Source organism: Octodon degus, unplaced genomic scaffold (genome assembly GCF_000260255.1).
Source record: "Octodon degus isolate 3935 unplaced genomic scaffold, OctDeg1.0 scaffold00063, whole genome shotgun sequence".
Taxonomy (NCBI): Eukaryota; Metazoa; Chordata; class Mammalia; order Rodentia; family Octodontidae; genus Octodon; species Octodon degus.
The window spans coordinates 3,143,782-3,159,084 of NW_004524639.1; the positions used below are offsets into that span (position 1 = coordinate 3,143,782).

General features: G+C 44.9%; 1 protein-coding gene across 2 annotated transcripts in view; it reads left to right on the plus strand.

The window, feature by feature from the left end:
* Positions 1-209: 209 nt before the first annotated feature.
* The window catches only part of Hs6st2 (heparan sulfate 6-O-sulfotransferase 2), a 352,282-nt gene continuing 337,188 nt past the window's right edge, over positions 210-15,303 (plus strand). Inside the window, exons 1-2 of one of the 2 annotated variants that reach the window (XM_004634487.2) lie at positions 210-894; positions 1,733-2,251. In XM_004634487.2, coding sequence (XP_004634544.1) covers positions 467-894; positions 1,733-2,251 — 947 coding nt within the window. In that variant the 5' untranslated portion in view covers positions 210-466. The remainder of the gene's footprint in view (positions 895-1,732; positions 2,252-15,303) is intronic. The other variant, XM_023718859.1, reaches the window with a different exon arrangement.

Consider the following 15,303-nt stretch of genomic DNA (forward strand, 5'->3'; position numbering starts at 1 on the left):
CGTGTTTAGCTACATATTGTATCCATTCATTCAATAAACCTTCACCAATGAAGTCTTCCCGCAGGGCTTGGGCTTGGTGCAGCAGATTGGGAGAGAAGAGAGGATTGAGAATGAGTCTTTGCTTTGAAAACGCTCAGAATCCCCGCTTGTGCTGTTTTTTGGGCATGCTTCCTTTTTCATGCTGACTTACCTTTTCAGAAAATGCCCCCGCTTCCGTTGGAGAATGGAAATTGGCAAAGAGAGAGGGGAAATGTCCAATTTGCGGCTCTGCTATTTTAGAGGAGGTTGAAATTACGAGGCAAAGTGGAGTGATGCGCTCACTGGAGTAACCCCCGCTTTCTAAGGCAGGAGAAAGAACCCAGGTTCTCTGCTCTTGAAGTGGCTCGAGCTCTTGGGGGCGAGGCACTATTATATAAATTCAAGCTTGCTTCTGATCCTTAGTACCCTGAGTTGCCTGAAGGGGGGAATGGCAGTGCCTGCGTGTGCAGCCCGGACGCTCAGGTCGCCGCTGCAACCGGAGCACCGAGCACCCTCCCTCACCACCTGTCCCCGCCGGCATTCCAGAGTGGAGGCTGAATTGGCAGTGAGCCAGCCGGGGTCAGTCGCAGACTCAGTCCGCGCGGGCCCTCCTAGGGGTGTGTCTCACGGATTCAACTCTCTGCCGCTACGGGACGAGCCCCTAAAGGCATCTTTCTCCCTGGCGGGAGCCTTGCGCGCCTCGCTCTTCGCGCTGCTGCCCCGGGGCCGCCGCAGGCGGATGAACGACCTCAGGCGACGCTGGGACCTGGGCTCCCTCTGCCGGGCCCTGCTCACTCGGGGCCTGGCCGCCCTGGGCCACTCGCTGAAGCACGTGCTCAGTGCGATCTTCTCCAAGATTTTCGGCCCCCTGGCCAGGTACGTTCTAGAAAGTGCAGCTCGCGCTCTTGCGCCAGGGCGCACAGGGGACCTGAGGGGATGGAAGGCAGCTGCGAACCGAGGGAAGGGCGCAAAGTTCAGCTAGCCGGTGGTGGCCGGTCTCGGGGACCTGGCCCACGCGGCGCGGCGCGGCGCGCGAGTGAGCACGCTTCGGGTATCTCCCTGCTCTGCCGTTCCGCAGACGCCCACAGCGCAGCGACTCTGCTTGCAGGTCGGGCTGCCGGTGGGCAGGGAAACTCGAACGCCCGGCTCTGCGCTCACTTGAGGCGGCCACACGGGTGGACAACTGGGTGAGCGCGGGATCGGCGCTGCGGGACGGAGAGAGCCAGCAAGTCAGGCAGGCAGGCAGAGGCGCGCACCCCGGAGCTGGGGTCGCAAGAGCCGGGAGGAGTCCAGGGGCGCAGCGCAACGGGAGCCCTGGAGAGTGGTGCTTTACTGCGGGGGCCCGGCTGGGGGACCAGAGTTGGGGAGTCGGGCGACAGGGACTGGAGGGATCAAGCGTGTATAAAAGCCCAGGCAGGGGCTTGGAGGGCTTCGGCGAGGGAGGGAGCAGACGGCCAGCGGAAGAGAGCTCAGGATGGTTGAGGGTACGGCCTGTGTGCAGCAGAAGCCACAGCGCTGAGCCTGCCGGGAAGAAAGCAAGGAAGGGCGCCGCGGCCGCCGCCACCGCCACCGCCGCCGCCGCGGTGGAGTACTCGGTGCGTAGGGGAGGGAGAGAGGGGCGCAACGGCGCCGCCAGGGGAAGGGGGCGGTGCGGGTGCGCGGCGAGCTCGGGCTGAACTGCGGGATTGACGTAACGAGCTTGGGTTTCCCCCAGCGTCGGGAACATGGATGAGAAATCCAACAAGCTGCTGCTGGCTTTGGTGATGTTCTTCCTATTTGCTGTGATCGTCCTCCAATACGTGTGCCCCGGGACGGAATGTCAGCTCCTCCGTCTGCAGGCCTTCAGCTCCCCGGTACCGGACCCGTACCGCTCGGAGGATGAGAGCTCCGCCAGGTTCGTGCCCCGCTACAATTTCAGCCGCGCCGACCTCTTGCGCAAGGTAGACTTCGACATCAAGGGCGATGACCTGATCGTGTTCCTGCACATCCAGAAGACCGGGGGCACCACTTTCGGCCGTCACCTGGTGCGCAACATCCAGTTGGAGCAGCCCTGCGAGTGCCGCGTGGGGCAGAAGAAATGCACGTGCCACCGGCCGGGTAAGCGGGAGACCTGGCTCTTCTCCAGGTTCTCCACGGGCTGGAGCTGCGGGCTGCACGCCGACTGGACCGAGCTCACCAGCTGCGTGCCCGCGGTGGTGGACGGCAAGCGTGACGCCAGGCTGAGACCGTCCAGGTGTGTGTTCTGTCGCGACCAAGCAGGAGGCTGAGATGCGGTGCCGACCTGGGTTGGGCGGGCCGAGGGCGGGAAGGCGTCGCCTGCCGGCTGCCGGGTGCCCAGCGCGCACCTCATTGCTCCAGCTGTCGCGCCGCGGATAGGCAGGAGTTTAGTACCCTGGTGCCCTCCTGTGCGGTGCTGTGGAGGCCTCAGAAAGTCTTTCAGTTCTGGCCTGGGACGACCGTTGCTTTGTGGGAAGATGGGCCCGCTCGGTGGCTGGAGTCTGTGCGGGCCAAGTCGCCAGGCTGCCGCAGCCACCGCCTGGCCCAGGAACCACTTTCACACTGGGGAAGAGCGCTCTGCGGGCAGCGTGTCAGGATCCTATTATTCTTCCCTCCTCTCCTGTGCACCTCCGTTCCAAAGCCTCCTTTCTTGCTATCTTCTCCCCTTCTGCCCCGCATTCTGTTGTCTCCCTTTTTCCTTTAGAGAGAAAATTCTTTCTCTCTTACGTTCTGAATCTTGTCTACTTCTGGTTGCTAGCTTTTTCCTTCTCCTTCCGTGTCTAACCCTCCACTTCATTTTCTTTCTCAGTCTTTTCATTTCTCTTCTCCTGCCCTACTTTTACCACGCCCCTCTCTCCTTCCCTGTTGAGGGGCAGTTGTTCTGGGTCCCTGTGTGGACAGCTAGAGAGAGCTGTTAGTTCCCAGCATGGGACCAGCATCAACAGAGCTTTGCTCATTCCAGCGGGCCCCCCTGCGGCTCATGGGCTCACTGGGCTGGGACACTGCCCTGGACCCTCTCCTGGTGAGCAAAGATGCAGGAGCGTCAACACTGGGTGCCCTCTGTCAAGTGTCAGGAGCCTGGTGAAGATATGGAAGAAGTAGATTTATGAACAGTCCATAGTAGCCTAGTAGTCAGAAACAAAAGGTATCATCTTCCTCCAGTGCAAGGGCAATGTCCAGTTGCTGGAGGTCATGCAATGTTGTAAAGGGGACCAGTGTGGTCATATAGGGGTGAAGGACAGTGTTCCAACCAGGTCTGGTGCTTCACAGGTTTCCTGCAAACATACCTGGACAGGGGCAGGGAGTCTAAAGAGTGAACAAGGTATGATGGTTGTCAGGCAGCCTCTCAGTTTGTCTTCACGTGTCAAGGACAAGGCCTTGTCCCCTCCTCTCCCTTTATGTGACAGGGACCTTCAAGGCTGCTGCTGCAGTGGCTGCTTGCCTGGGTCCCTTTTGCCTCCACCCCATGGAGGGCATTCAGTGACTTGGACAAGGAGCTGCATGCAAGCAGCTTGAGGCTGCAAGTCTGTGGGTTTTCCTTTATCCAGTTGCAGCAGAAGGAGCTTTCTGCCTTTCTGGTTAATATTAATCTCATTGCCTATTTTCCCTGCTCATTTTCTCTTCCTCACATTTCTTCTTCAAACGCCAGAGTTCTCTGGAGCACTCTTTTGAAATTCCATTTGCTTTTTTATCCTAAGACAACCTTGGCCTCAGGAAGGTGACCACTTCAATCTGTTGTAAGAACTGAGTAAGTTATTCTCACAATATGATTCTGTTGGCACTCTGGGAGGCTGAGGCAGTAGGATTGCAATTTCAACCATACCCTGGACAATTTAGGAAGAGCCTATATTAACATTTTTTAAAAAGTTAGAAAAGGGCTGGGGGCATACCTCAATGAGAAGGCTCTGGGTTCAATATCTATACGGTCTCCCCCCAAATCTGATGTTTAAGAAGTTCACAAACAATTTATCATCAATATTGAAAATAAGCTCTCATGCTGATAGGGCTTGTAGATATGCTGAGGGATAGTGCAGTTACAAAAATTCTCTATGGGAAACACTGCTTCTATAGCTACGACCGTGGCAGTAAAGTGAAAATAAGGTCATGGTAGCCGTGGAAGCCACAAACTTGTTTGGAGTTCCACAGGACACATGTGCCTTCGGTAATTTGATCAGGTAGGTCAGGAAGTGACATCTATAACATACATCATTAATGTAATCTGAGTTATCTATTGGGTCACCATCATCCTTTGGCAGATTTCTTTAACCTTCTATATAAGATAACTAGAACACCTCAAAGCCTCTCGGATATCCCATACTGAAGGAAAATTAATTGTAATGAAGTAGTATTTTCTTGCTGTTTGAAAGGGTGATACTACAGTGCCACCTAGTCTAATTGGAGACGAGCCACGTTTGCAAAAGTGTTAGGAGATTTTATGGTAGTTGCAAAAAGGAAATGAAATTTACCACACATTGCTAATTGAAGGGTACTTTTTTATTTCCTTCATTCCTGCCTACCTACAAATATTCATCTGGAAGAATATTCATAGCCCAAGGCTTCCAGAATTTCCGAGGTTGGTGACAGATCCTTGCTTGCAGTTCTGGTGGTCTGTAAGGACTAAGAGGTGCACCTGTGAGAGGCAGGCGGCATGTGCCTGTGAGTGTGAACATGTGTAGGAGAAGGACAAATGTAGCAGCGAAGGCGTCTGCACTGGTAGTGACTGCTGAGGGGAGCGAGCTTGTCTTGGGGAGATGAGAGTCTGCTTCCAGAGTTCCTGTGTAGGGCAGCCTCTTCATGCTAGCTCGTGGTCTCTGGGCTGTGTGGAACAGAAGGAAACAGCAGCACTGGCTGGCTGGCTGGGAGGTCAGATACCTTCCACGTAGTTCTAGAATAGCTTTGGATCAGCAGTGTGACCTTGGAGTACAGCCTGCGTGGAAAGCGCATCTCAGATGTGTTTTTGTGTTGCTATCTTGGTATTTCTCTGTAAACTTCACTATCTTTTGGAGAAGGACAAAGTGGACAAGAGCACTCCCATGAGAATAAAGTCCAAAAATGATTGAAGGACTTCCTCAAGGTTATTGAGCTCTTTAGGGGCACAATAGGACTCTCACTGCAGTACTGTCACAACACTTTCTTTGGTGACTGTGTCTTGATGAACAAGGGCCTTTACAAAAACATGACGAGTCATTTCCGATTAGTAATTACCATGGAGCAAGTACCCAGCATATGTTAGCTGTTGTTGTTACCATCTGGATCATCACTGTCATCAGACATTTTACACGTTAATTTTGTGTAAGTGATTGGGCCAGGGTTGCCATACTTCCTGGGAGAACAGAATTTCACATCCCTGACACTTTACACTCCTTAGGAGCTGGATTGTAATAGTGGCCTCTGCTTGCCTTGTTGGAAATCTCTGCAAAGCTGAGCAGCATGGGAAGGGGCTGGGGGCCTGGTTGGGGAGTGTCATTAGGAACAACACGGACCACCTCCTGACCCACCACCATTCATTCACTTAGTGGAAGCATGAGAAATTGTCTTGGCTGCAAGCCAAGAGCCTGAATCCTGCTCCCTATGCTATGTTTGAGGTATTTTCTTCCTCTGTGGATGGTAAAGTACTGCAGAACTGCCAAGTAGAAACTACTACAATCACATTCCCTGGAGAGGAGGGGTGGCACTTGGCTGGCAAAAGGCTTAAATTGTTTATTAAAATAATATCTCTCACAAAATTAGAAGTTATATCGCATCCATCTGTTTACCAGTATGTTGTTGGAGGTCAGAAAAGAGTCTTGCTCATTTTAGAATTTCTAAGACCACTTTAAAAAATGTATCAAAACATTGTTGCCCAGCAGCTGTTAAAATTCCCAAATTCTGCAGAATTTTCTCAAGCCATATTTCCTATGTTTGTAGCCAACTCTGGCGTACCACTTAGTCTGTGGGAGGAACTCAGAACTGCAAAGGAAATTATACTAGTACCATGCTGGCCACTACATGTGGGATACAGGTAGGTTCAGGGCCTGTGACTGTACATGTTAAAGAATCCAGCCAGATGCTGGATTGTAGATTTTAAAATCTCTAAAGTTTTCAGCAGTCATTTGGAAGAGTAACTAATTATCTAAAATCTGGCAGGATATCACTGAGAGGAAGGGACTAAAAGGTTTTTGCTTAGGTGGAGAACAGTTTTCTTTGGTATTTATTCATTTAAAGCAATTGTGGTAAAGGCTTTCTTTTAAAAAGGTGGCTCTGTTCTGAAAGACAGTTATAGCGTGCATGTGCCTGATCAGACCTGTCATGCTTAAGCCCACACTCCTTCCTGTTCTTGACTCTGTGGTAAGGCAGGATGATGGGACAGGCTTGCGACATCGGGGAGGTATTGAGTGAGTAGACTGTTCCTCCAGCAGTGCTGCAGCCCATCTGGCCGTGGATTGTAGTACACTCAACTTCTGTTGGCTAAGCACGCTTTCCTTTAGCCATTTTCGATGTGAGCTGTTATACTGTCTGCCTCCTTCATAAATCTGGGGAGGAATCTACCATGATAATGTATCTATGATGCCACCAGTATTAGTGAGGAACATTGTGCAAAGAAGCCAAATTGTTGGAGTCCCAACAGAGCTCTAAGCTATCAGGTAGTCCAAATGTCACTCAGGATTGGCTTCTGTTAATTTTAGGTTAGTACCATCATGTGGTGATGAAAATATGAACACTTGTCTTTAATGTTTACCAGTCATCAACTGAGATAGCGTGAAATGACATTAAAAGAACAGTCATTCCTTTTCTCTGTCGTTCATTAAACAAAATTTTATGAAACTGCCTATTATATTCCAGGGAAGACTTGTCATCCATGCCAATAATGTCTTCAATTACAAGAATATATTAAAAATAAGGGAGATGTCTGTTATGGTGTAGGTTTTGTCAAACCAGGGCAAACCTGGTGGTTATGCCTCAGTACAGGGTAAGTGGTCCAGAGAGACAAGATCCAAGACAAAGCCAGAACAGTACATGTCTCCACCTTCAGCCTGAAATGCATGTGTGAATTGCAGAATTGTGTAATACAGACATTAGTGGAAGAGGAACTTCTGATTTTGATCAAATCCTTTCCGCTCTTTGGCCATAGTGTCTCCTCTGTCAAATGGGAGATTTAAACCAGGTGTCTTCTGGTATGGCTCCTTCCTTTGCAGTGTAGAAGGACTGGGCCAGCAAAAGGAGAGATCTGTTTGATAAGGCCCCTGCGACTGAAGGAGGTGCATATTGAAGAAAACAATTATGGTGGATGGGCTGGCATCCTCATGACAGCCCCCCCTCACCAGGTGTGTTCATGTCTGAAAAGGTCCATGTGTTGGACAGGTGATGGTTAAGGAGACAGATGGGGTAAGGCACCACTGTTGGATGGTCTGGACTGGCAATGAGGAAGTTGAACTCCACTGAGTATGAGAAGCTCTGGAATTGAAAGAGTGTAAGAATCACAGAAATAAATAAAGGCTAGAGTTTAAAGTATCTCCCTGATTGCTGGTCCTGAATAAAGGTCCTACCGTTGACAACACAGAGAGGTGGAGAAGGGGATGTACTTTTGACTGGGAGAATGCTAGTCACGACTGATCCTTGTCACTTAGGCTTGTAGTAGACAGGGCTTGTAAGGAAAGGAGAGCCTGTGTTCTTTGTGGTGGGTTAGGGCTTAGTTGCATACGTGGGAACCTGTGAACCCACGTCATCTGAATGTACAGCTGGCATTATTATTTAAATGATAGCTGCAGTTCCCATGTGGGACTCTTAGCCAAGGAAAGGGGTGTTTGAATAAAGGAAAAGACTGACAGTTATGATTATATAAAAATGACAAATGTTCATCTGTCAAAGAAAAAAAACGCCAAAATGAAAAGGCATATGTCACATTGGTGAAGATATGCACAACAATTACAACAGACAAAAGGCTGAAGTCTTTCCTTATGAAGAAATCCTATGAATCCATTCGAGACACAAAGGGCACAATCAGAAGATTTATAGCGCCTGCCACACCCACAATGAGTTTCCAGTTATGGAGAAACTGTTCTGTCTCGGTGGTACTGAAAAAATGTGGATTTAAACATTTAGGGGGCAAGGAAAAATAAAATAAACATTTAAACTTAGGATACCTTTTATTTTTTCTCTAAGCTTAATTAAAACAACAGAAACTGACCTATATCTCCCACCAAAACAAACAACTTCATAGCCATGGATGACAAGGATATGGTTAAATCTTAATTCTTAGAAGTTATAATGAGAATGTAAATTTGAGTACTGAAATCCTTTGGGGAAAAATAGAAAATATGAACACAGAATATCAAAATTATTTCATTGATGCACAAAGTCATTTGTGAATTCTTACTGAAAACTATAATTCTCCATCTACTTTTCATTTATTTACTCACTAATTCGTCTTATTCAACAGATGTTTATTGAGTGTGTGCCATCACCGCACTTAAGTGCCAAGGGGCACCCTGAACAACCAGACAGGGACCTGGAGGGGAGCTCAGTGATGCAGCCGTTGCCTACATGTGGGAAACACTGACTTCCATCTAGCACTGCCCATTCCCCAGAAAAAAGAAAAGAGAACAAAAGAGAAGGTGGGCAAACATGGTCCCTGCTCTCAGAGAGTGGGAGACATAGACATGAAACAAATGATTAATTACTTCAGAATTGTGAGAAGTGCCCCAGGTGAGAGAGGAGTGCAGCGTTCTAAGAAAATGTATAGCAGCAAGTGAACTGGAGCAACTACATAGCAGCAAGTGAACTGGGGATGTCCACAGACAAGAAAATGGCTCAGGAAATCTCAGTTCATTCACCTGAAGAATTATTACGAATCCACTTAAATGCTCTCTTAAAGAATGTGGACAATTACTAGTGATTTAATGCTAAGAAAACGCCGAAAATTGCAGATATTCTATGACTATAATCATGATATAGTAAAAATGTGAGCAGAGGAGGGCAGAGGAAAGAAAAATAGAAATCACCTTCCTACCCCTCCCAAATCTAAGCAGAAAATGTTTTTAAATTTCCTTCATAAGCCTGCATTAGTTTTATAAGGAAAGTAAATGGTAGCCATTTTTAAAATAATGTTTTACCAGGGCTGATTATTTCATTAGTCTCTTAATATCATGATTGTACTTCCTGGGAAAGGTAGCCTCAGCCCAGTCAACCCTCAGACTGAAAGACAGAGGTGATACATCAGGCATTGGCTTCTTGTTTTAAAAAAAATAATTTGCTGTTATAATATTCCCACAGAATCTATGGAACTCTTAGACCCATCAGTGTAGAGATATTTGGGTGACTTGCTCCCGTTTCTTTTCATTAAAAAACTGGATAGAACAGAAATTAATAATGACATATATTTGGAAATGATACTCTGGACTTTGGCCCTTTCTGGTCCTCCTTCAAAGTGAGTTGACGGAGAGGTTGGAGGAGGAATGTCTTCAGGTTCCTGAGGGACTGTAGTTCTAAATACTGGTAACTGAGAGCTCAGATCAGTTAGTGTCAGGTGTTACTTTCATTCAGGAGAGTCCATTGCTAGGCAGCCTCGTCCTAGAGCAGTTTCACTGCATGAAAGCACTATTCTTAGTTAATAATAAATTAATTTGATCAGAACATTTCAGTGCCCAACCAGTCTGGGCATGTTAGGCTATTCCAGAAACATTAGTGAGGTGCATAATCCCATTGTTGAAACCACATGCTATGTACATTATCTTGACAGTGTAAAGAATGTAGTTCACAGTTGAAAAGCTACTACTGTATTGACATTCTATGAGGCATAAAATGAGATATTTAGTCATTGATTTTAGAAAGAAAGGAATGGATGGGATTTTCTCCCTTTCCATTAATGGGCAATGAATAATTCACCTAATGTTACATTTCATGTAAAACAATGTCATTGTAAACATAGAGAAATATTTTCCTAAACTTTAGTAAAATGTTTATTGGCAATAGAGCTTTTCTTGTTCTACTTGATATTGGACTTCACAGATTATTCAGTTGGTCTTATTGCATTCCATTTGTTCTTTCTGCCATTTTGCCTCTAAGAACAGTGTTGAAGACTTTGACACATTTCAGAGCATTACACTAAATAAATCTGTCTTGCACATTCCACTGTGCTTTTTCTGGAATATTATAAATATTCAAATGTAGGCACACATGCAGATTCAAAATAAAGTTCAATACATGCAAATTCTGCATAAATTTTGTATTTATAACTTAGCAATAGTTTTGAACTTGTTATCCTATGATATAAATGTATCAAATATGAGCTCATGGGAATTACCGATAAATATATTTTTCTGATTAAGCTGTGGGCTCTTTTTCAGTCACAATTTAAGCTTCAATTCTGGGTTATATTGTAAGAGAGTAATTTGCACTTCATTTACTCTGAATTGTCAAGAATTGCATTCTTCCCCGATGTAAATGTCTGCAAAGTCTTCTTATTCAGTTTGATTGCTTTTTTAAATTTTACTAGCAGAAATGACCTAGTGAGCCTGCGAGAATTGGTCTCTACTCTCAGTGGATCACTTCCATTGCACTTTTCTGTAAGAACACAGAGCGATTGAAATGTGCAATGTATTGATTTACCTCAAGTGGATCAGACCTGTGTGCATCATTCCTTGCATGAAGTGCCTGTCTCCAAACTATGGTAATAAGGACAAGTCCTCAACAGAGTATCAGCTCATGGGGATTCTTGGGCTTTGGCTAACTTCCTAAAGGAGAATGAATGCAAGCAGAAAATTTTTAGAAATTGACTTGGGTGAGCTGTGGATGTAGCTCAGCAGCACAGTGCCTGTTTGGCAAGAGCAAGATTCTGAGTTCGATGCCCAGTACCTAAAAAGAAAAAAAAAAAGATAGCCTTGAAACACTTGGGCGAAACAGTGATCCTCAACAGCATACAGAGTGCTAAATAACTGAATGTTGTTACCAGTCAGGCAGGAATAAAGGGCAGTACCTGAGTGCAAGCAAAGAAGCCTTAGTAATCTGATGTATTTGGAAGTAGTACCAGTCTTTCACTGACTACATTGAATTTCTCAGTTTAATCTTTTATTTATTCATTTGGTACAGGTCTCGCCATGCAGCTCAGACTCATGGTGATCCTCCTGTCTCAGCATCCCCAGTGCTGGGATTGCAGGTGTGTACCATCATGCCTTGATTCAGTGGCCGGCTTGACACAACTGGGGTTCTGGCCCTGTGCACAGCATACAGTACTGGGGATTGAACCCCGGTCCTTGTGCTTGCCAGGCAGGCACTTAGACTGCTGAGCTATCTCCCCAGTCCTGAATTTCTCAGTTTAGAGGTTAGTGAAGAACCTCAAAACTTAGGTGAGAGAACTGGTATAAAGTGATGGTTCAGTCCCTGTAGCTTTTCCTGATCCTCTAGGAAGATCTATTGCTACTTTGGGGTATGTGCTGAGCCAGGCCCTGTGCAAGGAGCATAATATATGCTTGCTCATTTAATCCTCAGAAGAACTCACTAGAGGAGATTTTTTTCCTTTGTTTTGTATTTTTAGGGAAGGGTCTACATGGTGTTCAGGGTCTCAGTACCAGATTCATAGTGATCTGCCTGTTTACAGGCCTCCCAAGAGCTGGGATGACAGATGCGTGCCCAGTCTCAATTGCTCTCTCAGCATGCCCCGGGGGTGGGGCCAGCACGGCAGGCCTGGGTAGAGTAGATGTTTTAAAACCCATTTTAAGGTGAGAAACATAGACATGGATAAGATATATAACTAGCAAAAAATAAATAAAGATGTATAACCAGCCCAAATCTGCACAGCTAGGCAATATTGGAGTTGGCGCTTAAAACCAGTTGGGACAACTTGATTGTCTAGTACCTTTTAATATCTACTAAATTCTCAGACAAATTTGAAAAATCTTTCTTCATTTCTCTCTCTCTCTCTCTCTCTCTCTCTCTCTCTCTCTCTCTCTCTCTCTGTGCGCGTGCATGCATGCTCTCGCACCTGTGTGTGTGTAGCTGTGTCTCTACCAGATAAGTGGAATGAAGACATGAAGTGAATACCTGGAAACATTAAGCTCCATCATGTTAACTGATTTTTAAAAAGCACCTTTTAAAAAGTCTGGTAAAATTTCACTCTTTCAAGTGAGCTCTGCGTGTACTTCTCCCTGTTAAATAATTAGTTACCCAAGATTTCAAATAATTTTAAGACTGATTTACATAGAAGAACGATATTTTAGTGACAATAAATAAAGAACCTGGACCTACTGGCATGTTCTTGTAGTCCAGGACTCAGGAGATGGTTGTAGAAGGATTACTTGAGCTCAGGAGTTCTAGATCTGCCTGGGAAATATAGCGAGACCTCAGCTCAAAAGACAAAAACAAAAACAAAAAGAGGAGGGAGCTATGTTAGGAGAAATATTCTTTTTGTCTAGATAAAGAAAATAAGATCTTAACTGCATTTTAATTTCTGTCCCATTTGAACTGAAGACGTAGTGCGCACAATGTGCAATATTTATCAAGTCCTAGACATCTTGTTTCTCCTGGAATGTTGGTTCATTAGCAGTGTCAGTTGCACTGGTTTATAGACCTGGTTCTATAAACAAACATTGTTTTTCCCTGCATTAGCTGTGCAGACATAGCCTTTGGGAAGCAGTGTAAATGAGTTCATCCAGGGCAGCTCATGCAATCTAGGGGCAGAGGAGCCAGCAAAAGGTACTTTTTCTCTGCCAGGGAATTAGAAGGTATACTGCCAGGGAACATGGGATCCGGGGGAGGAGGGGAAAAGGAGAGAGAGGTAACAGGGACAATGTTAATCAAAGTGAGTTATACGGATATACCCAGAGACCAAAATGAATCTCATTTTTCTGCATCAGTAACATGTACCAATAAAAAACATACACTCTCTCAAAACCAAGTGAGGTTTTGAGCATAAATCCTGAAGTCTGTTTTTTTTTTTTTTTTTTATCTCAGGGGCTCATGATGGAGATAATAGGAATTCAATTTGTTGTTGAAATAGCCAAGAAAGGGTAGCAGATTCCCCAGAGGAATGACAGTTCTCTTCACTTGGAAGAAGCAGCTTTAGAAAAGTTTCCTTAAAGGGAATACGCAAATTAACCACGGTGGGGGCCAGGGAGATGGCTCAGTGGATTAAGCACTTCCCTGGCAAGCGCAAGGGCCTGAGTTCAATCCCTGGTTCTGCAAACAAACAAACAAAAAACAAATTAGCCACGGAAGGCTAGCAGATTTGTGTGGGCAGCAAGGAAATTAGATTGAGGTTTTGGAAGAATGGTCAAAAAACACCAAGTATGACCAGAGGTCACTGTGACCTTGGACTGCTGGCAGCCACTTACGCAGATGCTTCATGGCTAAGACCTTACTTAAGTGAATGATTAACTAACAAAATATTTTGAAGGTTGGTAAACACTTTGAGCCTATTTGTCAGATACTCTAGAGGCAAAAATACTATTTTTTTGTGACTGATTTTGTTCAAAACAGTGTAGTATTTTCTAAGAGTGTAATAAGATGCTTTCAAGTCATTAAAGCAGTGTGGAAATGAAGCACATTGGGGTGAACTTACGTGTGGTAGGCTATGTATGAAAAATTATTTCAATAAAATTTTAATGGACAGAAATGATTTTATATACAAACACAGAAGATTAATGAAAGACTGGAATAAGAATATGAAACTAAAGTAAAATTTTCTTTTCAAAAATTGCATTATTGCACAAAAATTGGTTTGTGCCTGTTTTTCCTTTGAATTAAGGATCCATGCTTAGCATCTACCACCCTCTGTTTATTCTTTGTGACTTGGAAGCTAAGCAAAAAATGAAAAGAAAATATGAGAAAGATCATTTTAACATTAGGATAACATTTTACAATCTTCTGGCAGCTTTTGTATTTATCACCATATGGATGTACATTAAATCTGCATCTCCCTCTCATTTATGTGTTTATGAAGTTATAAAGATATACACATGCTCACACAAAATAATTAAGCAAGTTATATGTGCTTGACAATGTTTGGTGACTTAATGCCAATTAGATGGGTTAAAAAAAAACCTTGCCTTCCTAATCCAATTGCTTTCATTCCAATTGGTTTATGCACGTAAGGATAGAATCCATTTAAAGTGCAAAAATTTGCATACATGCAGCCTTGACTGAGACTTCTATTTATTCCAGATGGTCCTGAAAAATTATTAGTGAGGGGTTTAGAGACATGGATGGCATGAGATCCATTTAGAATGAGACTGAAATCACACAATTTGGTTATAATCATTTCTTCTGCATGGGAAGGAGTGTGATATTGATATGGGGAGAGCCAAAGGTACGTAGCGTAGCTAGACTGTTTAATCCAGCTCCTCTGTTCTGCGTGGGTCTGACTCCTAGGATGGAGTAATTTCTAGTTAAGAGAGAGATTATCTGGAGGTCCTGTATGCCAAGATGGAAAAAAGCACACCACAAAGCCCATAGCAAGTACACCTTCTCTGAGTTGTATTCCTTGGTGATATCTGTATTTGGCTTACAACAAGAAACCTAGGAGGAAGGAAAAAGACATTCTCCCAAAACTTTAAAGAGTTAGACATACTGAAGACGTGGTAGGCATTTCAGTTCAAATGTCAGAAGTTACAGTGGGTCTGAGGAAAAGGAATGCAACAGGGTAAAAAATAAATTTTTGCCACAATGAAAGAGCAGACTGCTTCTTAGTGACTTTGACTTTTCCATCCTGGATGTAGCCATCATTTTACTGCACTTGCGAGAGCTGATGATACTTGGGGACCATCGTAGCACCCACATCTGATTTAGGGCACTTGAAAGAGACAGCAAACCAGTGCAAATGGTGATAGCTTTAGTGGTGAGAACCTTGGAAGTTAGGGTCCCTGATGGCTTTCAGCTTGGATTTCAGGGTTACCCTGGTTCTACTGGTTTGGAGTACCTTTTGTGATTCAGCATAATTTTCCAGAGATTCATTCATAATATTGTGTGGAGGACCAGTTCATTCTTTCTTATTTCTGAACTGTATTCTGTGATAGGTATGTATCACAGTTTGCTTAACCATTTTCCTCTTAAAGGACATATGGACTAATTCTAGTATGGACAGAGCTGCTACAATCATTTGTGTAATGGCTTTTGTGGAAGAATAAGTCTTCATTTATTTAGGATAAATGCTCATGGATTCACTTGCTGGTTTATTTGGTAGTTACACATTTAGTTTTATAAGAAACTGCAAACTGTTTTCCAGCATGGCTATCTGCCATTTCACATTCCTGCCCTCAGTATGTGATCATTCTCTTTTCATCTTGGCAAGCAATTTGTATGGTACTATTAAAATTT